This window comes from Coloeus monedula, assembly GCF_965178545.1.
Source record: "Coloeus monedula genome assembly, chromosome: 2".
Classification (NCBI taxonomy): Eukaryota; Metazoa; Chordata; class Aves; order Passeriformes; family Corvidae; genus Coloeus; species Coloeus monedula.
Genome location: NC_138782.1, coordinates 1,522,301 through 1,546,107, shown reverse-complemented (window position 1 = coordinate 1,546,107; position 23,807 = coordinate 1,522,301). Strand labels below are relative to the sequence as shown.

General features: G+C 52.3%; 1 protein-coding gene across 1 annotated transcript; it reads right to left on the bottom strand.

The window, feature by feature from the left end:
• Positions 1–57: 57 nt before the first annotated feature.
• Positions 58–8,760, bottom strand: LOC309585956 (uncharacterized protein). Its single transcript, XM_082302433.1, has 8 exons — positions 8,724–8,760; positions 8,263–8,443; positions 5,124–6,035; positions 3,673–4,536; positions 2,733–2,827; positions 2,025–2,192; positions 1,337–1,494; positions 58–515 (listed from the first exon to the last, which is right to left on the bottom strand). Exons 3-8 carry the CDS (start codon positions 6,032–6,034, stop codon positions 276–278), a joined length of 2,436 nt encoding a protein of 811 aa, XP_082158559.1. The 5' UTR covers position 6,035; positions 8,263–8,443; positions 8,724–8,760; the 3' UTR covers positions 58–275.
• Between the last annotated feature and the right edge of the window lie 15,047 nt (positions 8,761–23,807).

Here is a 23,807-nt window from a genome sequence, read left to right as displayed (position 1 = left end):
ACAGCGGCGGCACCGCGCTGTGTTTGTATGAACACCCACACACCCCGCCCTGCCCATTCCCAGTGGGATTCTCCCACAGCTTTTGGAAAAATAAACTCCGTACAGATCGAAACATTTCACTGGAATAAATACCCTCATGAGGAATTACCCCTTTGCCACCTGTAATCCAGCTCCCGAGGCAGCTGCAGTGACCACTGGGAGCGATTCGCTGCATTCCAAAGGGTAATTCCCACCATTCTGCCTCAAACCACCCATTGCTGGGGCTAAAACTGAGCTTACAAATAGAGAAGGGAGGGATCAGCGTCCCCGGTGTCCCCAGCCCCAGGTGCCACGTGTGCTGCTGCTTTAGCACTTTCTGGTTTATGAAGCTTCCCGTGGTCAACCGACCAAACTTCGGGCATGGAATCTCCTCCCGGATGCACTTCCGTGAAAGTCTCTATTTTGGACCAGTTGTGGTCTTTTTTTGGTGTGAGGTCGATCAAGAAGCTTCTCCAGTGAGCATTCCGGTCGTGGATCTGGGAATAAAAAAAAGGCAGTGAGGCAGGAGAACAATTAGATCTGATTTTTAACTAGGAAATATTTAACTGAATCCAGAGCTAAACCCAACGATTTTGGGATAACGCCACGATCCTGCACTCCAAGGCTCAACTAAAACACAAGCAAGGCTCTTCTGCCAACTCAGCGCTGAATTTCTGGCTCTGCTGCCATGGAACGCTTCCAAAATCAGCTGGAATTTCAGCACACAGGCAAAATATGCACTTGGAACTGGAAGGGAACCTCCTGTTCTGTCTTCGCTGTCACTTCCAGGACCCGGAGGTCTCTGGGAAGAGCCGAGCTCAGCACTTTCCAGCAGAACGCTGGGAACGTGTGAATTCCTACTAATGTGCGGCACGAGGTCCAATAAACCCTCGTGTTCTGGGTCGGGAATGAGGGTTAAAGCATCAGAGACTCTGTGGCTAATCCACAAAATGCATCTCCAATCCCAGGTCCTTCCCCAGATGCTTTCATGGGATCGTTTAGGACAAGATCTCGGAGATGGAGTGCAGCCATCGACGACCATCAGGAAGTGCCGTATCCAGTCACTCCCAGGGACGGTAACCCTTTCCCTAGGACTGGGAGACGGCTGGATCGGCAGCCAGCAGTGGGAGCTGCTGCGCCGCCGGAGGGAAATCCTGCAAACCTCAGGAATCGATTTTAAGATGGCAGCTCACACCCCTGCCCTAAAACTCATCCCTAGGGCAGCCCCTGCTGAGGGCTGGGAGTTCCCGCTCCCGGCGTGACACTGGCACGCTGGGCGTGGCACTGAGGACCGGGAAGATCCCGTGGGATGTCCTACCGCCACGTGCCGGCGAAGGGTGGACATGTCGGTGAAGGTCCTGTCGCAGGCCCGGCACTTGTAGGGTTTCTCCCCGGTGTGGATGCGCTGGTGCCGCCGGAGCGCTCCCTGCTGGGTGAAGGCCTTCCCACACTGCTCGCAGAAATAGGGGCGGGTCTCTGGGAATAACGATCCCGGAAAACAGGGGGTTAGGAGATAGCAGCGGGCTCTTTGGCCCCGTCCCTGGAAGTGTCCAAGGCTGGACGGGGCTTGGAGCAACCTGGGACAGTGGAATGAGATGATCCCTAAGGTCCCTTCCAACCCCAACCATTCCATGATAAGTATTTCCCAAATTTGCCAAGGCTACAGCCATCCTCTATTCCAAATTCCTTCAGCCACACGAGCCAGGCCTCAGTTTTGTAGGATACCACACAACGTTCCCATGAGCCAGGGTCAGGACAAGCCCTGCTTCCCAATGGAATTCCCAGCCCTGGAGGTGTCCAAGGAAGGCCTGGACATGGCACTCGGTGCTCTGGGCTGGTGACAAGGTGGGGATCGGGCACAGCTTGGACTCGATGGCCTTGGAGCTCTTTTCCAGCCTCAGTGATTCTGGGATCCCCCCAGTTCAGCGAGCTGTGGGATGAAACATCCCCGCCCACGCTGGGAAGAAGCACAAAGCCACCACTCCTTTTCCCAGCCTGGGAATTACCTGCGTGGACGTTGCTGTGCTGGGCCAGGGAGGCTCTGAGTCCGAAGGTTTTCCCACAGACCTCGCACTTGTAGGGTTTGGCTCCCAGGTGACAGCGCTTGTGGCACTTGAGGTACTCGTTGGTGGCAAAGTGCTTCCCGCACACGTCGCACCGGAACAGGCGCTCTCCTGAGGGAGCAGAAACAGCACGTTGGCAAAAACTCCCAGAGGAATTCTGTCCTTCAGAGCCCACCTGCAAATCACAGAATCCAGGCTGGAAAAGACCTCTGAGGTCATCGAGTGCAACCTGGGCCCGATCCCCACCCTGGCCATCAGTGCCACGTCCAGGTGTTCCCTGAGCACATCTGGGGATGGGGACTCCCTCCCGTTCCAACGCCTGACAACCCTTCCCATGAAGGAATTCTTCCCGATGTCCTGAACCTCCCCTGGCACCACTTGAGGCCGTTTCCTCGCATCCTATCACTTGTTCCTTGGGAGCAGAGCCCAAATTCCCTCTGGCTCCCATCGGGGAATTACGGAGAGCAACCAAGTCCCTCTGGAGCCTCCTTTTCCCCAGGCTACAAGTCCTTCCATCCCTCCTAACTCCTTCCTGGTTCTTGGATACTCCTCTGTGAGTATCCAAGAGCATTTTTCTCCACATCCCAGCAACTCCTAGCAGTGAAACAGGAGAGGGCTGGGAGAAGCCAGCTGGAGTACTTCATTTCCCACCTGTGTGTGTCCTCTTGTGGCCGGTGAGTTTTCCTTTGTCGGCAAAGGAAGCGCCGCAGTCCTCACAAACGTAGGGCTTCTCCCCAGTGTGGGACCTGAGGGGCACAGAACACCAACCATCAGTGACTCATTAGGCCCCCATCCCTAAAACACTGCCTTGGAAACTGCCTTTGGGATTTCAGTGCAGCGGGAAAGGGAAGTTCTGCTCCCTTGGGAAACGGAGTGCTTCCAGGTACGGGCACGCTACGCTCCAGCAGTAAAATTCCCAATCAAAATTTACCTTTTCCTCACTTTCAGGCCCTACAAACTCCACCTTTCTTTGTCCAGGAGTCATAGCTCAGGGCATGGGAAAGGAGGAAGAAGGGAAAATGACGGAAAATGACAGAGTATCAGAAAAATCTGAGCCTGATGTTTGGTCTTAACTTATTCCAACCCAAACAGGATGATGTCCAAAATCATTCCTGATTTTGAGCTGTCAGGACAAAGGATTATCATCAGTCTTGCTCCCGAGAAAGATGGGAAATTCCATGGGATGATTCACCCTCTCCTGGGAGAGGACACATCCACACAGACACCACCAGGGAGCAACTCCTCCCGTCAAGCTCCAGCTGAGCGGTGCGGATTTGGAATTGCACACGGAGACAAAATCCCAGGGCAATTCCTTGCTCCAAGAGTGAGCACAGCTCAGGATCCGCTTCTCCAGGATCCCTGACTCACTTACTTCATCACTGAGGGCCATCATGGGATTTCAAAGCCTGTCCCAAATGACGGCTATCCCTTGCAAGTTTGGACAGGGTATCCATGTTGAAATCCCGACCATGGGAAATGCAATACGGAGCCAAAGCCTTTGCGTAAGGGAATTAATCACGGATCCCACTGAACACGATATCCCAGCGTTCCTGCCCGAGGGGGTGAGGAACGGGAAGGGCCAGAGTCTGACCTGGTATGGATCTTGAGCTGGGAAGGCTGAGCAAACCTGGAGCGACACACGCCGCACTCGTAGGGCTTCTCGCCGGTGTGCGTCCGCATGTGGAACACCAGCGCCGTGCGGGAGCTCAGGATCTTCCCACACACGGAGCACAGCGGCCGCTTGGCCCTGCCCTCGTGCTTCCGCACGGAATGCGTCCTCACGTCCCGCTTCCTCTTGAAGGTGGCCTGGCAGAGGCTGCAGGAGAAGCTCCTCTCCTCGCTGTGGACGCAGGCGCGGTGCTCCTTCCAGCTGGCGTAGCTGGCGAAGGCCTTGCTGCACACCTCGCACTGGTACGCCTTGCCGGGCAGGCTCTGGTGCACATCCCGGCAGTGATCCACGTATTTTTTCCGGGAAGCGAACTGCTCCTGGCACTTGTCGCAGCGGATCACGCAGACGGATTTCTTGTTGGCCACGCTTTTATTGGCTTTCTTTAGTTTAAACCCTGGTTCAGGGTCCTTCTCTGCTGAGGCTTCATCCTCCTTTTCCTTCTCCTCGGAACATTCCTCGTTGTCCCTGCTTCCTTCAACTTCTGAGTATCCCGCATTGTAGTCTCCCTGCTCCTCGCCCTTCACGCTCATTCCACCTTCATCTCCATTCCCTCCTTCATCTTCCTGGGATTCCTGCCTCCATCCCTGCTGCTCCTCGCTCCTGCCTGCTTCGGCAATGGATGAATTCCCGGGATCTTCCTCACACCCTGAGGTTTCTGGTGTCCCATCCCAAGTCTCTCCGTTGGGATCTTGGTCACGGCTTGTGGGGTTTGGGCCGTGTGTGGGTGGAACCACCATCCAATAGACAGGCAGGAGCTTCCTCTCTTGCCCAGACTCATGGATTTTCCTGTTAAAAATGGAGCACAACTTCAGTAAGTTTAATTGAAACTCGTTAATTGTTTGATTGTTTCAATTCGGGCCTCGGGGGAAGAGTCCTTTCCTCTGAATTGTTCCTTGAACCACTTAAGAAATTCCCAGCGTGTCTGGAAAGCCTGGAAATAGGGAGATTTGGGGAAGAGTTGGACCGGGTAATTAAAGACAATTAAAGCACCTCAGTTCATTAAGGTCTGTATATTGTACCCTGAGCAGGAATGTAGGATGGACTTCTCCTCCCAGGCCACGAAATCATGGATTTAAACCACAGAAATAGAGACCAAATGCCTAGATAAACACAAAATTCCTATTTAAAACCCCGAATCTGAGGATTCCAAAGAAATCTGATTGCACAAGTCCCCCTTAGTCCAATGGGAAACTCCCTAAATTCCCCATCTGAGAGACCTCAATCCAGTCATCCTCACTGCGAGGCCGACAGAAAAATCCCGATTTCAACACGCTTCGAGTCAGATCCAAGGAATTCTGGAACTAAGGCAGGGAGGGCTCCAGGAACGCTTTACCCTGGAACTCCGAGGAAGCACATTCCCAGGAACGCCGTACCTGAGGTGGGAGGTGTAGGCAGCCCTGTGGGCAAAGCTGGCGGGGCAGCGCTGGCACTGGAAGGGCCTGTCCCCGGTGTGGCTCCGGAGGTGCCCGGCCAGGCCGCACTTGGAGCTGCCGGCCTTGTCACAGTAGGGACACGCCTGGGATTCCTGCTTCCGCTCCTGCCCCCTGCGGAGGGAACGGCCATCCTTGTTCTCCAGGCTGGTGATAGCCACACCCAGTCTACTCGGGGAGGGCGCCTTGTTGCAGCGGGGCAGCTTTGCCGGCCTGGATTCTGGGGCTGGAAAAGCCATGGCCTCCTGCTCCAGGCCTCCAGCTTGGCCTCCAATGAGCTCGTAGCCCACCAGCAATTCCTTATGTTTCTGCCGATCCCAGAGTTTCCTCTGCATGGGAATTGCCAGGACCTGGGAAGAGTTCCTGGGGTTCTCCTCTTGCTGGATGCAGGGCCACTGTGATCCCCCATTTCCACCCCTCTGCCCTTTTGGGTGGAGGCTCAAGTCCAAGCCTTTCCTGCCCTCTGCCTTCACCTCCTCACAGATGTCAAGCAAATCCTGGCACTCCAGCCGTTCTGCTATTTCCTTCATCCGCTGGAGTTTTCCCGCCTCGATCTCCACCTCTGCCGTGTACACAAACTCCAGAAAGGAGGTGAACTCCTCGGTGTAGATGTCCTGCAGAGTCACCGTGCACTTCTTGGTGTCCAGCATCTCCTGGTGCAGGAAAAGCCCCTTGAAGTAGTTGCTGGAAGCTGCCAGGACGGCTTTGTGAGCCGGGAATTCCTCCTGAATTCCCAGGTGCTGGGTGAGCACCGTCACGTCGCAGAGGTGCCCGAGCCGGTACAGGGAATGCAGAGCCCTCAGCAGGTTGGGAGCAGCAACCTTGGACTTCATCAGGATTTTCTTCTTCTCCATCCTGCCAGAAGAAACAGAAAAACGTTGGAATGCTTTTTCCCCTCTTTCCATTCAGGCACGGCAGGGAAAGTCCAGCGGAATTCCGCGCCCTAATTCCCTCGTTCACCCTGCACAGGTGGAACTGTAGAACCACTGAGGTTGGAGAAGACCTCCAGCCTTTGATGGATCACCACCACCTCAACTACACCATCTCCCAGGAGCAGGAAATTGAGGGACTATGGGCAAAGGAGCCCTAAATTCTACTGGGAAAGGATTGCTCGCATCCAGATTCCTACTGTGTAATTCCCATGGCCAGCGGGGATCTCTGCAACGCTCCCAGCTACTCCCATGCGGAGACACAGCTCATCACCAGCACACTGGAAGCAGCGCAGATGCAGAGGTTGGGCTCCAAGATCCGCGGGAGCTTCCAGCCCATCTGCTGCCTCCCTGTTTTCCAGCAGGACGGCCTGGTTTCTGTGCAGTGCTCAGAGAAATCAATGAGCAGCTCGTGCTAATTTCCTGCTGCTCCTCTGCGAGATCCTCAGCTGCGATAAGATCCCGATGCACGCTCCCGCGGGAGCTCCGCTAACACCAGGATCTGACACTGAGCCCGATGGGAGAGATAAGTTCCAAGATCAGCTCCGAGTTCAGCTGCCTCTGGATTAAAGCCCCCCCAGCACTGCAGCATCTTCCCACAAACCCATCAACTCCCACCGTTTTTTCCTTCAGAAAACCCCCGAGATTTGTGTTTTCTGTTCCCCTTTGGAAGCTGATCTTTAGTTTTCCAAAGTGCTGCCGAATCCTTAAGTCTCCAGAACACTCACTCCAAGGATTTGAATGAAAACCCCGTTCCCCCTCGTCCATTTTGCGGGTTTGTTTGTAACTTCTTTCCAGCTTTTTCCCTGGCAATTTGGGAATAAATACTTTCAAAATGTGCACGTGTGCAAGATTTGCAGAAAGCATAATTAATCCAAGAGATTAATTGCAAAGACACTTTAATTGCATCAGAACTGATGCAAAACTCAAACCATATTTCAATTCAATTACAGAGTTCCTGATAAGGAATTGGAATTGGTGCAACTGGAATCAGTACAACTGGAATTGGTACAACTGGAATTGGTACAACTCCTTTAAAAAATAAAGCCCAACAGTGGCCTGAATCTCCAAGAAAATATTTGTATCTGTATATTTTAATGTCATTTTTTTTCCATGAAATAATTAGCACAGAAAAGGAAGAGGTTTCTTTAGGATAGGACTAAATATTCCCAAAATAAAATCCTGTTATCCATAGCAACCCACCCTGCTTTTTGCCAAGGATACACAAGCCTTGGCTACTTACTTTTCCCTCAGGTCTTTCCAATGAGATCTTAAGTTTCTCTTCAGGGGAGGGAAGAGGAAGTTCCTCCTTCATTTATTTCCCCAGGAAAGATTCCTTTAAACTCTCAGTAGCTGCACGTGCACGTACAACAAAGGGCTCCAGCAGGGATTAAAATGAGAATCCTTGGAATACTGATGGCATAAACAACCAGAAGGGTCTTAAAAAGGCAGATTGTGATAATAAAAATATCTTTATAGCAGTGAGACAACACGATAACAGGTAAGAAAGAGCATTAGCAGGACGTAAATAACAGCTGGAGTTCCTCAACTGTGCTAATCCCTGGGAAAATTCCTCGCAGGAATTCCTGCATGATGAAGATCCATCAAATTAGGCAGGTCAGGAATTGGAACAAGTTTCCAGCTTGTTTGGAGATGTCTGGATAAGCTGAGGAACATTCAGAGCATCCCCATTTATCCTCTAGAGAGAAATGCTCCAGGGGAAAAAAAAAACCACCTCAATTTATCCTCTAGAGAATTTCAGTTTATTCTCCAGAGACTCCATTTATTCTTCAGAGGATCTCCATTTATTTTTCGGGGGAAAAAAAAAAAAAACCCACAAAAAAATCTCAATTTATCCTCTGGAGCATCTTCCCTTACCTGACAGAAACATTTCTATTTTATCCACCTGAAAATCTCCATTAATGCTCCAGAGCACCCCTATTTATTGTCCAGAATAAATCTCCATGTACCCTCCCCAATCTCCATTTATCCTCCAGACAAATCTCAATTTATACCCCAAGAAAATCTCAATTTATGCTCCAGAGAATTTCCATTCTCTCCCCAGCAAACTGCTGGCCAAATTCCTCCGAAAGTCTTGAAGTTTGGGGGTTTTTTAAACACACAGCACGTGGATTTCTCCCTAAGGACGTTACCTTCGGGACACCCCTGGAAAGGCTCCTCCCCCGAGGAATTCCAGGCTGGAGCAGCACCGACGCTCACCATCCTATGGCAATGTCGCCGCGCCGCGCTGCTCCTTGTGCCACCGGCACAGCATCTTCTGGGTTTTAAGTGCAGCCACAAGATTTTGATCTGTGCGCAGAAATCTGGGAAGCGCTGCAAGGAAAGCAGAGACAGGGAATGTTTATCCCAGCGCTTGGCACAAGCGGGATCACGTCCCTCAGGGCGCGGGGACAGGAGGGGTCACCTGTGCGCTCCCTCAGGCGGCGGCGCCCGGCAATCGCCTCCCGCCGGGCAGCAGCAGCCGGGATCGCTCCCGCCGATCCCGGGGCTGACTCCCGCCGCCCCCGGGGTGACTCCCGCCGATCCCGGCGGTGATTCCCGGCGCTCCCGGGCTCCATCCCGAGGGTCCCTCCCGGCCCCGGCCCGCCCTTACCCCGCCGCCGCCTCCGCCGGCTCCCGCCCGAAAGCGCCATGGCGGCCGCGGCCTCAGCGCCTCAGCGCCGCCGCCATTTTGAGTGTGGGCAGGGCGTTCCCACAAAACTGGAAAAAAACGTTTTAAACCCCCAATCCCCACCTGAAATCGACCCGAATCCGCAAAAAACCGCTCCCAAAACCACCCATTTTGGAAACAATTTGTTTTGCCGCTGTCAAGAAGCCGGGTTTTATCAGGTTAAATGACCTCAGCGATGCGTTTCCTTGAGTGCTTTAAATACCACCCAGTTTGCTGCGGCAGCTCCTCAGCCTCTCCCAGTGTGGATACCCACTGTGGATACTGGGATACCCACTGTGGATACTGGGAGGTCTGTGCCAGAGTTAAAAGAGGTGTTTATAGAAAGCAGTGTAAAGCTCTGAACTGCAGTGGGGTAGATCTGGGATGAGGAGAAGCACAGGCTCTCCCTGTTTCTTCCCACTGGTGGTCCCATACTCCTGTCATTTATCACATCAAATCATTTTAAAACGGGCTGCCAAGCACTTCAATATTTTTTCCAAGATAAATTCCTCCTCTGAAGCATTTTTTTTTCCACTTAAGTGCAGGTTTTAATCTTCACGTTTTAAAAGCTGGTAAAAATGTTGGACGACTGTAATAACCCAGAGGAAATGTAAAATAAATTCTGTGAAAAACGAGGTTCACTCTCTTGTGAGAATTTAAAGAGTTTAATATAAAGACAATAAGAGACACATAAAATAAAGCAAAGGGATAACGGCCGGGTGCCTTGGTGCTCTGCCAAGAGCACACCTGATGCTCGAGGATAGTCCTTTTTATACCATTTTTACTGTCTGTTCTCTATTCATATTCAGACTTTTCCCAGAGCTGTTCTGCATGGCCCCTTCTTGGTCCCGCCTTTTTAGAGCGTGCATATTCGTCTGCCTTTCGGTTTCATTTATTTTAATTCTTGGGCCTGGGCTCGCTAGGTGAGAGTTGATAGTCGAGTGGGCCTCTTAATTCCCCAGCCAGTCAGGGTTGATAGCAGTTTTTGGGCTTCTTTGCCCCGCAGGCAGAGCGGTGATAGCTGCTTTGGGTCTCATCCTCTGTTCGTTTGGAAGTTATCTTACTCGCTCACACTTGCTAAATTCTTGCTAAAAAGAAAGAAAACTACATCCACACAGCAAAAGCATTTCCAACATTATATAATATCTACCTTAATACTTGCAAGAAGGCAATATTGCGATATGTGTTTATAACAAATTCCTTCATAAAAAAATAAATCAGGAAAGGCAGACATCTGTGTTATCCACGGTTTCAATCCTGATTATTTTGTTTGTAGCCAGGGAATGTTTCTATTGTCCACACACAGCTCTCGGAGCGGGAAGAACGAGGAGCAATATGAGTGATCCATATTGAAAATGTCAGGATAATATTCCTGTATCTTCGCACGAGGGAATGGTGTTTGCTTTTCCTTTATCGGAAAACTGGAGTGCTCGGCTGCTCTCACCCAGAGGAGCTGGGAGTCTCCTGGCCAATTTAGTCTGGATTCCACAAGGATGGAGGGAATTTCTGGATACACCGCTGGGCTGTATTCGTGTGTCCATCCCCGGAGGGATTTTCCCAAGGCCGGATTTCACACTGCCCTCTGCCCCCGGTCTTGTTTCTCAGGAGGTTCTCCGGATGCTCCGGAGATGCTTGGATGCACTTCAGGGGCTCCCTAGAACCCACGGAACTCTCCACGGCTCTCCTGTGGGTAGAGAGAAGGAAGAGCATCGTAGCTGCTCTTTCCCAATCCTAAATTTTGGAATTTCAGCAGGAGGGATGAAACATGTGGGAGGCAGCCGTGGAAGATGCCAGTCCTGGGTGTCCCGTGGTGGGTGGAGCATTCCAGGTGCCGGGATGGTGAAATAAAACGACCTGTGAAGCCAAAACAACAAAATCCAGGAAATAATCGGAGTCTGGGAGCTCAGATTTTATCTGAGCGCTTCCTTTGGATGGGAGTGGAGAAATACCTTGGGCTTTGATCGTGGTGACTAAAGCTGGGAAAGGGGGAAAAATTGGGAGTCGAGAAATACGTCGGGCTTTGATCGTGGTGACTAAAGCCGGGAAAGGGGGAAAAACTGGGAGTCAGCTCTGCCACTCAGGTTCTGCTCCTGACCCATCGGGCATTCGTGGCTCGAGGTCAGCCAGGACATCTCCAGCAAAGCAAGGGATGGAAATGTCCCCGAATCCCAGGCTCCTTCGCCCTGGAGCACAGCGGGAAGCGGCACCAGGGCGATTTTGGCTCTTCCCGGCAAAGCTGGGGGACATTTTGGAGCTCCCCAAGGAAACATCCTGGTGTCTTTTCCCTGCTGGCGGGACATCCCTTCCTTAGGGCTCCACCAGAGGATGCTGCAGACTTCGGAAAGAGCAGCCCGGACTGCAGCCCTGCTCGTCCCTTCAGTCCAGAGGAATCCGGCCGTGGATATCGACCACGGACGGCTCTGCAGAGGGAGCTTCCAAAAGCCTTTTCCCGGGAGCCAAGCAAACCTCCGGATCACCCCCAAATCAGGGACAGAGCTCTCAGCAGGGGCTAAGAATGCAAATTCCAGAGAAAATCCTGACGGAAAGCACAGCAGCTCCATGTGTCAGCAGCGAGCACTGCTCAACCTCTTGTCCTGTTCTCCATAAGAAATTCTGGCACGGGATTGCGCTACAAATCAAACATCCCACGGATTCCCTCCTCGTGCTCAGTCTCGAGGAGCAGGAGTTCTGGGTATCCTGGCAGAACGCTTCCAGGATCCTGGTGTCACTTGAAAACCACGGGAATTGAGGAAAGCCTGTATGTGTTGTGTCGGGAAAAGGAGATTTTTGAATCCTGAAAAGCAGCAAATTTTAATTCCCAGCAAGGTTCTGGTGGGAAAAACCTGGACACCGGAGCAAACCAAGAGAGACTAGGAGAAGACCTTTAAGATCATTGAGTCCAACTATCAAATTCCAAGATCATGGAATGGTTTGGGTTGGAAGAGGCCTCAAAGCCCATCCTGACCCATCCCCTGCCATGGGCAGGGGCACCTTCCACTATCCCAGGTTGCTCCAAGCCCCAGTGTCCAACCAGGCCTTGGACACTTCCAGGGATCCAGGGCCAGCTGCAGCTTCTCTGGGAATTCTATCCCAGAGCCTCCTCACCCTCACAGGGAAGAATTCCTTCCCAATATCCCATCTGCCCCTGCCCTGTGTCAGTGGGAAACCATTCCCTGTTGTCCCATCACTCCATCCCATGGAAAAGAGTCTCCTTCCATGTTTTTGTAGCTCCTTCAGGTCCTGGAATGCCACAGCTGGGTCATCCCAAAGCTTCTCTTCTCCAGGCTGAACACTTGGGGCTCTGGAAAACCGATGACTTTAATGGATCAAGGCGATAAATAAATGACATAAAATAGAATGAAATCCAAAATTAAATAAACAGATCAATCAATAAAAAGCCCTCTCCCCCCACTCCGTGTTCCCCTGGATTATGGAGCCAGCGTTTGGATACCAACTCCGTGTTCCCGATGTTTGGACACATCCAGGAGTCACTGGAAGGGCTCCCACCGAGGTCAAGACCCCGTTTTGGGAAGGTCTCTCTGGAAGGAGCTCGGAGCCAGCTCAGCACCGCCCCGGCCATGAAGGCGCCCAGGATTCTGGCTCTGGGCTGTGAATTCCGGACGCTCCCTCTCATTTTTCCGGGGAGCTCACTCCTGTGTGGCAGCGTTGGCGCAGGATGCGTTCCCACAAGTCCAGGGGAAGAGGGAGCTGGGCTGCTTTGGGGTTAACTCCCTGCAATCCCGACCCCGCGCTCCTGACAGGTGACGTGTTAGGGCAATGGAAATCCAGATTCCAGGAGCGTGTCCGTGATGTTTTCCTTCTGGCACGAAACAGATCCTCGGCACAGCTCATTCGCTTGTTTATCGCACATTCTTAAGCTGCTGGCACTTCGAGAACTTCTTCTTCTCCCTAAAATTTTAACCCCTGCTAAACCCTGGAGTTGCCTACGGAGGCAAAGGATTTCCTACCGTGTTCCAGGGAATACTGAAGGTCTGATCCATGTATTTTGTAACTCCTTAACTCTTCCAGTCAAGCCCAAATTCCATTGGTTTTCATTGATTTTTAAATGGTTGAGTTTGAAACAGTTGAGTCTTGGGGGGGGGAATCATGGAGTATCCTAAAGATCCCGTTTCTCCATCCAGGAGCTGGAAAACAGGTGGATGATGTTTAGTCTCCGGCGAAAGGACAGGATGTGAATGCTTTTCCCGCTTGGAAGGGAGCTGCCTCCGGTTTAGTTACAGTTCAATATAAAACAAATATTCCATCAGCAAAAGGAGGGGGAGTGGGGGGGGGAAAATCCCCTTTTTTTTCCCCCCCCCTTCTCCACAGGGTCCCTTCCAGCTCAATATCCCATGCTAGAGCTGTACAGAATGCAGAGGATCCCAGGGAATGGATCCGGATTAGCACCTTGCTCCCAGCCAACAGAAATCCAGGAAAACAACCCCCAAAGTTATTCCTAATGGCAAGAAAAGAGGGAATTCTTGCCAGGTTTACCCACCCCCCCTCATGTTCCAAGACTCCGACTAAAAGAGCTGCTGATTTCACGGAGGTGATTCCGGACAAATTCCAGCTGATCCCAGCTGTTCACCGGGGAAAATTACAAGGAAAATAAATCTAAATGCATCGGATTAAGTGATATTTTTCCAACAGCTGGCCGTGTTTTTCCGTTGATCCCCAGAAAGCAGCATTCCCTCGCAGGATCCCAAACTTCTCGTCCTCCTATGGAAGCCTCTTGACTTTCAGCAACCGGAATTACCCCAATTTTTTTTTTTAATGTAAATATCTGTCTTCCCAGCAATAATATTTTTCCATCCGTGATTATTTTTTCCTTAGTGCCGAGCACTCACTGTGGTTTGCAAATCCAAATTATTTGGGGAAAAAAATGGGAATTTCAGTTTCCATCTGCGGCCTGAACCCGAGTGTTTTCAGGGAGAGTAGTCCCGCCTCCACGTGCTCCTGCAGGGATAAGAAAATGCCCTTTTTAGTCCCAGATTGGATGTGGAATCTTGGCCCAGGAATGGCTAAACGTGGAAGGAGCAGCTGCCTGGAGAAACAAACACCTGGCAAAATATTTTGGGGAATTTCGGGATGAGTCATCCCAGGGCGTGTTGGGGAAGCTCGGCCCCAGCTGCAGCCTGCAAAGTTGCCTTTAGTCCCGCAGAATCCTATGGAATTGCTGAGGTTGGAAAAGGCCTCCGGGATCATTGAGTCCAACGTGTCACCCAGCCCGGGAGTGCCACGTCCAGGCATTCCTCGGGCACCTCCAGGGATGGGAATTCCAAACCTTCCTGGGCTGTTCTGATGCTGGCAACCCATTCCATGAAGAAATTCCCACCTCCTTCATCTCTTATTCCAGGACACCTCCAGGGTTCCAGGACTGCGCCAGGGATGGGAATTCCAAACCTCCCTAGGCAATTCCAAAGCCTGACAACCTGTTCCATGAAGAAATTCCCACCCGCCTTCATCCCATTCCATCTTTTCTCCTTTCAGCTCTCCTGCTTGGAGGAGGTCCATGCCAAGATCCATCCCCATCCCTGGGAAGCCGGCAGAATGTCGGGAACTCATCCCAAGCTCATTAAAATCCCAATTAATCCCCTTTATCCATCCGTATTCCTTCTCAGCACGGTCATTAGGCACGGAGAAGGAGCAGGCAGGAAGGCTCCGTGCTGGAAGTTCCCAAATTGGTGATTTTTGGACTCTTCCCAGAGTTTTGCTTTTGCCCCAAGCCCTCCTTGCCCTGTGGAAGGGAAAGAATCCATTAATTCCATAATAAAAAGGGAAGGAAACAAAGGGAAATACTGTTGGGAATGGTGGGGAGGCGCTGGGATGTCCTGGGAAGTGGGAATGGGCAGAGCTGCTCCTTCCTCCAGCTGTAACCACATCCCAGCTCAGCTCCATCGGGACTGATCACGCTCCCAAATATTAATGATGATCAGTCAGAGACGTGGGGGATGAAAATCTGCCTGGAATTCCAAGAAAAGCTTCAAACTGCAGAATGAGGCTCGGATGCCCACAGGTCCCGGAGCTGGGAAAAGGTCCCTGTGGGCTGAGCCGTGAGGAGCAGGCTGGGAATTTTGTGCCTCTGGAAAATGGGAGTGTGTGGGAAGGAAGCAGAAGGTCAGAATTCCAGAATTCCGAGGACGAGGTGCAGGAGCTGCGGTTGGGAATGGAGCAGAGGAAGAAAACCAAAGCTCATCCCAGCTGGATATCAGTGCTTGGGAATATTCCTGTGCTGCCACATCCCAGCAGAGACCCCGTCCCAGGGGTTTCCATGCGGGACACTCATAGATTCATCACCTCAGCCCTGAGCAGCCCCCAGGGGGCATCCAGGCGGGAAGGACGGTGGATTGCGCACGCCGTGATGGAGCAGGCACATCCCTCCCGGGGATCCCTGTTCCCTGGGTTTTGTCCAGTCCTTTCCAGCTGTTCCCTGTGAAATCTTGGCAGGAGCCGGAGTTTGCTGTGATGGAAGGAGGCTGCTCCCTCTAACCCCTTTTCCCAAGAAACTGCTTTTCCAGAGAGTTTTGGGAAAACTGCACCAAACCTGGGGTGTTTTCCAGGGAAATGAAGCAGCTCCAGAGGGAGGAATTCACAGGAAGCTCAGCCTTGGCATGGCACATTCCTTGGCAAAAAGAGGAATTGGAACCCCAGAGCTGCCGGAGCCAAAGGCATCCAGCTTGGATTTCAGTTGGGAAAATCCCAGGAGGATTTGGGGGAATGGGCTCAGCCTTTAGGAACAGGCTCCTGGTTTTTTGCCACGGCTTTTTCCTTCGATCCTGTGTATCCAGTGCCTCGTTCCCTGCAAAACCAGGCAGGAGGGAATGTTTACCCAGTGAGGTCAGTGGAAAGCTGCCTCCAGCTGGGAGTGGGCTGTGCAGGTGTCCAAGAATCCAAGGATTGTATCCCTTTGGAAGCACCAGCCCCGCTTGGAGCATCCCTGGTTCCTCCCCACCCTTCTCCCGCCGCTCCTTTCGGGATAACAATGGCAGGATCCAGGTGCTTTTCCGCAGGGCTCTTCCCATTTCCATGCTGGCCTTCACCAAATTCCGTAGGGATGCTCTGGGAGCAGCCACAGGAGAGCTGAGCTGGCTCCCGGGAAAGGTGAATCCCTTGGAATTACGGCCGGGGAGGGAGCACCTGGAGCGTGATCCCTGATCTCTTTCCAACACGGGAGTTTGGCTGTAACTAACCAGTGAAATCCCATCTCGGGATGGAGGACAGGTCCCAATCCATGGTTTTGGTGACTGTTCCCACTTTCCCAGCGCTGCATCAAAGCCCCAGAATTCCCTTTGCTCCATGCATTCCCTTTCCCCAGGCAGATCCAGTGCTGGATGCCCACAGCCATGGCACAGAGGAGGATCCTATGGAAACGCTGGGAAAGAGGGAAAACCCCTTTTAAATCCCTAAGGAAGCATTTCTTCCCTGGTTTTGGGTAGGAAAAATACCCCCTTGGAGCAGAGCACGGGATCAAGGGAAGATTTTCCCCCAGCTGTGATTCCCAGCCCGGCAGCGCAGGGAATTCTCACTTAGCATTCCCCTTTTCCCTTGCTGAGGCAGGGAAATTGCAGCGGAGGCAATTCCAGCTCCGGCACATCCCTTGGCAGCAGCGCCCGGCTCCTGTGGAGCCATGATAAGGTGGGAAAAGTCTCAGGACAAGTTCTCCATCCGGAAAACCCTGCCTGCCTCTTATCTTTATTGCCCACATTCCCAACAATCCCAAGTTTTATTTGCGGAGCTCTCATCCCGAAGGTTGCGAGGAGCTCCGGCGCATCCAAGGGCCGGATGGATCCAAGGGGGGGTTTACCAACAGCACGAGTCCGGCACAAATCACAGTGTTCATCCCCCGGCAGCCGGGAGCAGGGAAGCAGAACTCGGAGCCTCTGGAAAAGTGCTGATGGCTTCCTGCCTTGCCGGGTCCCTCCCAGCAGGAAGTCGGGCATTGTGCTGGGAGCGCGGAGCTTTCCGGACAAATCCCGCCGGGATCCGTGTCCCGCTCTGCCGTCGCCTTGGCCATGGAGCGACGCCCTGGCTTCCCAAAGCAGCTCCAGGAAAACCTTGGGATGGGCCTTAAAGCCAGGCTTGAGGCAGGGATTTGATCCATAAATTCTGTTAATCCGGCCTCGGTTCTTATGGAGCGAATCCAAAGGGAGCTGCAGGTTCTGCCCCAGGCTGGAATCCAGTCTGGGATTCTGGGAAGACTTGGAGAAATTTCCCTGGCCAGAATCCATTCTGGAATTCTGGGGCTCTGGGAAGATTTAGGGACAATTGCCTGGTTGGAATCCAGTCTGGGATTCTGGGATTCTGGGATTCTGGGTTTCTGGGATTCTGGGACAATTTGGGGATGCTTCCCTGGCTGTAATCCGCTCTGGAATTCTGGGAAGACTGAGGGACAATTCCCTGTCCCACTGAGCCCCATCCCAGCTCCAAAGGGATCGGGAGCACATTTGGGATTGAATCCCAGCCACTTCCCAACTTCCCAGCTTGGGAACTCCAAGTATCCTGGCCCAGGAGCAGGGATTGATTCCTGTATAAATCACCACCATGGAGCAAAGGTCATCCCATTCCAGGAAAACCTGAAATCCCGGGAATGCCCCCAAAAGGGCAGGATTTGCTTCTTCCCAGAGTCCCAGCAAGGAATCAAAACCTTGCTTGACTTTTCCCAGGAATTTTCGAGCTCCTTTTGTTTTCCCCTTTTCTTTCTCAAACTTCCCAATTCCCTAGCTTTTTCCAAGCCCTCCATCAGTTTTCCAGTGGAGGTGGTGGGAAAATCCCAGCTCAGCTGGGATTATTCCCCCATCCCGTGAAAAAGTCGGGAAGCAGCTCTGGATCCCCTCCGCAGCCCCTGGCTGTGGAGGTGGCAGCTCCTGCCTTCCTCCCATTGAATTCCCGAGCAGCCCCATTTCCTTGGATAAATAGGAGCGGGAAGAGGGAAAAGAGTTAAACCGGACCAATCCAAAGGGAAGAACACTTGGAGCAACATGGAAAAGGAGAGCTTGGAATTGCTCTGGAAATCCCACCAGGCTTGGCTCAGGACTGGGAACCTTTTCCATGGAAAAAAAGGGATTTTTGGTGTTTTCCCTAATCCAAACCATGGAACTGTTGAAACAACAGCTGGGAACAGCACAGGGCTTTTCTTCCCTCCCGTTTTCCAAGGAGTTTTAATCCATCTGTTCCACACAAACCGTGGGAGCCGAGGTCAAACCTGCCTGGGCTTGAAGAGGGTGGAATGGGAACCCTTTGGGAATTCTGTCATTCCAGCTGCCCCCAGAAGGATGTGGGATGCTGCTGATCCTGCCACAGAGGCTCTCCCATGGGAATTCCAGGCTCATGCATCCCGGAGGGCTCGAAGGATATGGGTACGGAACAGGGATCCCGGCTCGGGATTTCGGGAAGCACCTCGCAGGATTTGGCTTCACACCACTCCAGTTCCTTGTTCCTGGATTCTCCCGAGGATCTGGAAGGGAAGGAGCCAGCCCGGGATTGCTCTCCCAGCAGCCACATCAGTCCCATCCCAGATTTTCCTCTGAAATTCCAACTTTGGAACGTGCCAGCAGCATTTTTTACCTTTGGGGCTCCAAGGACAGGGTGGGGCACTTTTCCAAGGATTTCTCCACAGCCAAAGGGGTCGGAAAGTTGAGATCTTCAAGGTAAAGCCCGAAGCATCAGCAATTCCGGGGAATATTTCCTTCTTTTGGCCCAGGTGGGAACAGGAATTTTATTCCCGCTTAAATCTGCTGAAGCTGAACGCACAGGGAGAAAGGAAAGGAGGATCCTGGGATTTTTCGGGATTTGGGAAGTGGGCAGGGAATGCCCAGGAATTGCTGGCACTGGGGTCTGCAGCATCCACGGCCTGAATCCCATGGGATGTGAGCTAAAACCAGGGAATTGTTCTTCCAATCCATGCGCTGCACTTGGGATGCAAATTTTGGAGTGGCAACGAAGCTTTCCCGCATCTGGGATTTCGGGAATGAGGCCTGGCCCACTTTTTCCTACCTCAAGTGGGACTTCCGGCTGAACCCTGGGCCCTGGAAAACAAATCCATCAAAAAGTGGGAATGGGCTCCCTCTTATCCCTGGCTTTGTGTTTATACTTGGATGTGGGATGAGGTTCCCTAAGGATAATTCCCTGTTTATCCTGGATTCAGCTGGATTTGATGGGAATAAAGCTCCGGCAGCACTTCCCAGCTGGCTCCCCACACATCCCGAATTCCCTGGAAAAACCTGGAGCAGCTCCTTGCAAAAAAAGATGGATGTGCCAGCCAATGCCACTTCCCTGCCTGTGGAATTACTCCTGATCCAAAGCACCCGATTCCCTGCGGAAGCACATCCCAAAAGTGATGGAATCCCAGAAATTCCTTCCGAATTTGCAAAGGAATGGGAAGAAGGGGGAAAATACGGAACTGAGAATTCCCAGTTGGAAAAGATACCCAGAGTCAGCATCCAATGGGGAAACAAAGGGATCTGGGATAATCCTCCAATCCAGCAGTAGAATTCCCATGGGAACATCCCATTTTTCTCCCCTCCCAGCCACAAACTCCAAGGCCTTCCCAGAATCCATCCCTCCTCCTCCTCCTCCTCTCCAAGGAGGAAGAGCTGCTGGATAGAAGGGAAAGAGCTGGAAAAGGGCCCTGGTAGGAAGCAGGGATGGGGATGCTCCCAGTGGGAGCAAGCCGGGCTTTGCTGGGATCAGCTCCCGCCGGGAATGGCCTTCACGTTTCCACGTGCTTCGAGCCGTTTTCCTGCCAAAAGTATTTTGTGAGGAATTTTTGACCTTTCAGCTCCTCTCCCTTCTGAATTTTGGGATCTCTCCTTGGATTTGGGGAGCGAGGCTGGAGCGGCCTCATCCTGGTGGGGGGGGGGGGCTCTGGAATTCCCGGTGGATGGCAATATCTATAAATCCCTTTCTTTTTTATGGAATTTGTTCCCTGACAGGATCCAGTAAAGGGATCCCACATTCCAAACGGGATCATCGCGGGGTGGGTGGGGAGGGGGGGAGACGGGAGTGGGGGGAGAGGATTCTGGGAAGATCAGAATCAGGAGAACAACAATCCAAGGCTGGAATGACCTTGGAGCCCATCTCATTCCCACCCCTTTGGAAAACGAGGAATTCCTTATCGGGGTTGGGTTTCCCCCTCTGCGGAGCCGCATCCCGGGTTTTTTGGGATCTCTTCCCTTTTCTCCCTCTCTCCAAGCCCATCCCGCGGCGCTGCGATGATCCCGGGAGAGCTGGGAAGAGTCTGGAGGAGCCGCTGATCCCTCTGGAAAATCCCACCCTGCTTTTCCTTCCAGTTGTTGCCGCCCTGCCCGGGCACCACCCGGCGCTTCCCGAGCCTCTGGAACGTTTCCAACCCTGCCTTTCCCTTCCCATTCCAGCGCCGCCTCCTTCCCGGGATTCTGCACATCGGCGGGAAAAGCCATGGGGCGCAGCTGGGCCGGGCCGGCGTGAAAACAGCTGGAAAATGGGAAAACAGGGACCGATCCAGCTGGGAGGTGCCGGCATTGTGCCAGGGCTGAGTCATTCCCGGCCCTCCCAGCCCCTTCGGCTGGGAATAACATTTGGGAATGGCCGCAAATGCCCGATTGGCTCCGCGCGAGGTGGAGCTGCAGCAGCCGGGGAGAGATCCCACTTTAACCCCGTCCTTGGATTTGCTGCTTGCGGGAATTTGGGAAAGGCTGGAAGTTCGGATCGTGCCACAAACGGAGCAATTCCAACAGGAGGGGGAGGGCAAACAGGCAGGGAATTCTGTGGGATGAGCAAACATTCCAAAGGGAAAAGATCTCTATTCAATACCAGAACCCAGCGCTTCCCTGCCTCTGCTCCAGGAAAAAACGCCATGGATCTGTGGATACACCTTCCTGGATCCGTGTGTGAGGTGTCCGAAATATCCCGAAGGAAAACGGGATTCCCCAATTCCTCTGTCCCGGATCCCGGAGCCTTTTCCAGAGCCGTCTGTCCCCATTCCTGGGATCACGAGGCTGGATCTGGAAGCGCTTCCTTTGGAATTCTCCCTCTGGCACCACACGGGAACAAAAGGATCGCCTTGGATGCCCTGGTCCCGGTTTTAGGTGGAAATAGGGAATTCTGCTCCCCACAGCTCCTGTTTTCCATGGAAAACACTGTGTGAAACAGAGGGGAAAAAAAGAGGAAAGCATCTCATGGATCCCCTGGAATGCTTCCTTCCCGTGGTAATTCCACGTTTATTCAGGCAGCACCTGCCTATGGATATGGTCCCATTTATTATCATTAGTTATTGATTATCAATTATTAATTGTTAATTGTCCCGGAAATATTTGACCTGGAAAACTGATGAGGAATGCGCTAAAAGCGGGAATGCCCATGGAAAATCCCAATTCGTGCCAGAAAAAGGCTCCCAAATATCCTAAAGATGTTCCCTCCCTTTTGCCTTCAGCTCCCCACAAGGAACAGACACCCAAATCCCAGGAAAAACCACACCAGAATTCCCTGTCTTTGTATTTTGGGGCGGGAGTTTTCCCAGTTTTCCTTTCCTTAGGCACTCCCTTCACGGGAATGGGTTGGACTTCCCTCAGGACCAGAAGGAGCTGCCAAATTCCCTAACGGCTCTTCCTGGGAATAAGAAGGAATTGTGCAGAGCTGCAGCATTTCCCCTGCTCTGGCTGCTCCGAGCTCCAAATCGCAGCGCAGCCCCTCCGGATGGGTTGGAGAAATCCCGGGATTTCTTTGTGCATGCGCTCTCCAGGTGGCCTGGTGGCATTCCAACATTAATATCCCGAAATCTCCCGCTGGAAGGAAAAGCGGGGAATGTGGGCTGGGATTTAATTCCGTCCTCTCCTTCACCTCCCTCTGAGATTCCAGAGCTCCCCCGGAAATATTCCTTGGAGAATATCCCGGTGGGAGGAGGGCTCCATCCACGTGGAAGCCTCTGAATTCCCTGTTTTCTCCATCTGGAGGAGAGGTTGCTCCCACCCCACATTCCCACCCCAGACCACCCAGAACAATCCAGGCAGTAATTCCAAAGCTCTGAACACAGGGAAAAATTCAAGACTGATAAAAAATTCCCTCAGATAACCAAGGAAGAGGGAAAAGGTCCCTTTGGATGAGGATTTTCCCCAGGATGATTGTCCTGTTCCCACTGGGATCTGAGGAGCTTTTCCTTCTTGGATGGAAGGCTTCCAGAGATGTGATTCCCACTTTTCCTGCTGCTATCCAGCCTAATATTCCAGCCGTGCTCCAGCCCTTCCACTCCCAGGAGGAGAGAGTTTGGGAAGAGCACCCCACTTATATCCCAAAGGAATTTCCGAGCATGGATCTCCTGGGGTCCAGGGGAATTTCTCCTCCCGGGAATCCCAGGGACCGCTTCCAAATGGAAATGGAAATGGAATGGAAATGGGAATGGAAATGGAAATGGGAATGGAATGGAAATGGGAATGGGAATGGAAATGGAAATGGGAATGGAAATGGAAATGGAGTGGAAATGGAAATGGAAATGGGAAGGGAATGGAAATGGAATGGAAATGGAAATGGAATTCCTGGCTTCAAACACACAGTGGGCTGGAAAAACAGGACAAAACTCAGGGGTCGTGTCCTGACTTGGCATCCAGCGGAATCCTTGGAGCCACTCAGAACCCCTGGAGCAGCTCCCTCCCACCTGGCAGACACCCCACGGAGCTCCTGGAATTTTAGCTTGGACTTTATTCAGAGAGATATGGAATTCCTGGACCTGCTCCAGGTTGTTTGGAACACCCCCAGCTTTAGCCTGGAAGTTGCTCCAATGTTGGAAAAACGTGGGCAGGAAAAACAGATATAGGCAAGGAAGGATGGAAAATGCTAGCCTGGAATCTGGACTCCAAGGAATAAAGTCCCTCATTCCATGGAAAGGAGGGAGATGCCTGGAAGGAACGGGATATTTGGGATGGGAACTGCTCCTTGCTCTCCTCTGTTCCATCCAGGTGGGTGTTCGGCCGCTCCATGAGAGAAAATCATGGAATGGTTTCAGTTGGAAGGGATCTTAACTCCTCATCGCATTCCATGGGCAGGGACACTTCCCACTATCCCGAGGTGCTCCAAGCTGGCCTGGGACACTTCCAGGGATGGAGCAGCCAGAGATTCTCTGGGAATCTGTGCCAGGGCCTCCCCAGCCTCCCAGGGCTGGATTTATTCCCAGCGTTCCATCCAAACCTGCTCCCTGGCAGCAGGAAGCCATTCCCCTTCTCCTGTCACTCCATCCCTTGGAAATAATCTCTCCCTATTTTTCTTGGCTCCTTCAGCTCCTGGATCATTCCAAAGCTTTTCCAGGCTGAGCCATCCCAATTCTTGGAGTCTTTCCTGGCGGCAGAGCTGCTCCATCCCTCTGATTATCCCAGTGCCTCCTCTGGATTTGCTCCAACAGCTTCACGTCCTTCCTGAGCTGGATGCAGAATTCCAGGTGGGATCTCCTGGGAGCAGAGGAGCAGGGATGTGAAAACCTAAACAAAGCCATTCCTTTTCCCAGAGCTTGGAATTCTGTTCCCATTAAAACCCCGCGAATTCCTGCTCCATTACATTGTCCAAATTCCCAAAATTTCGCCCGACAGGAGCTGCCCCATTCCAAACGCCTTCCCGGAGCTTCCCAGCCCCCTCTCCGTGTCCTTGGGATGTCTCCAGAGGGAGCCGAGTTCCTCCAATTCTTTTCCCGAGCAGGTGTCCCCCGCTCCGGCTCCATTGTCCCGCATCCCAATCCCGGGATTTGCCGCTGCTGACGTCACACATCCCGCGCCCTTTTCCTTCTTCTTTTTTTTTTTTTTTTTTCCCCACAACGACGTTTTAAAACCAATTCCTTCTTTTTCACCAATTCCCGATTAAAAAAAAATTGTATTGAATTGATCCTACGGGATATTCCCTTCGGTGGGAATTGCGCTCTCCAGAAGATTGTTGGGATTGGATTCTTCTGGAAAACGGGGGGTTCTGGATGTGTTCAGCCTGGGGCGTTGGGAAAGGAAATCCTTTTAAAGTTCCCATTTTCAATGGGAACAGCCAAGAAAATCGAAGGAGTTTGGAATATTCCATAAA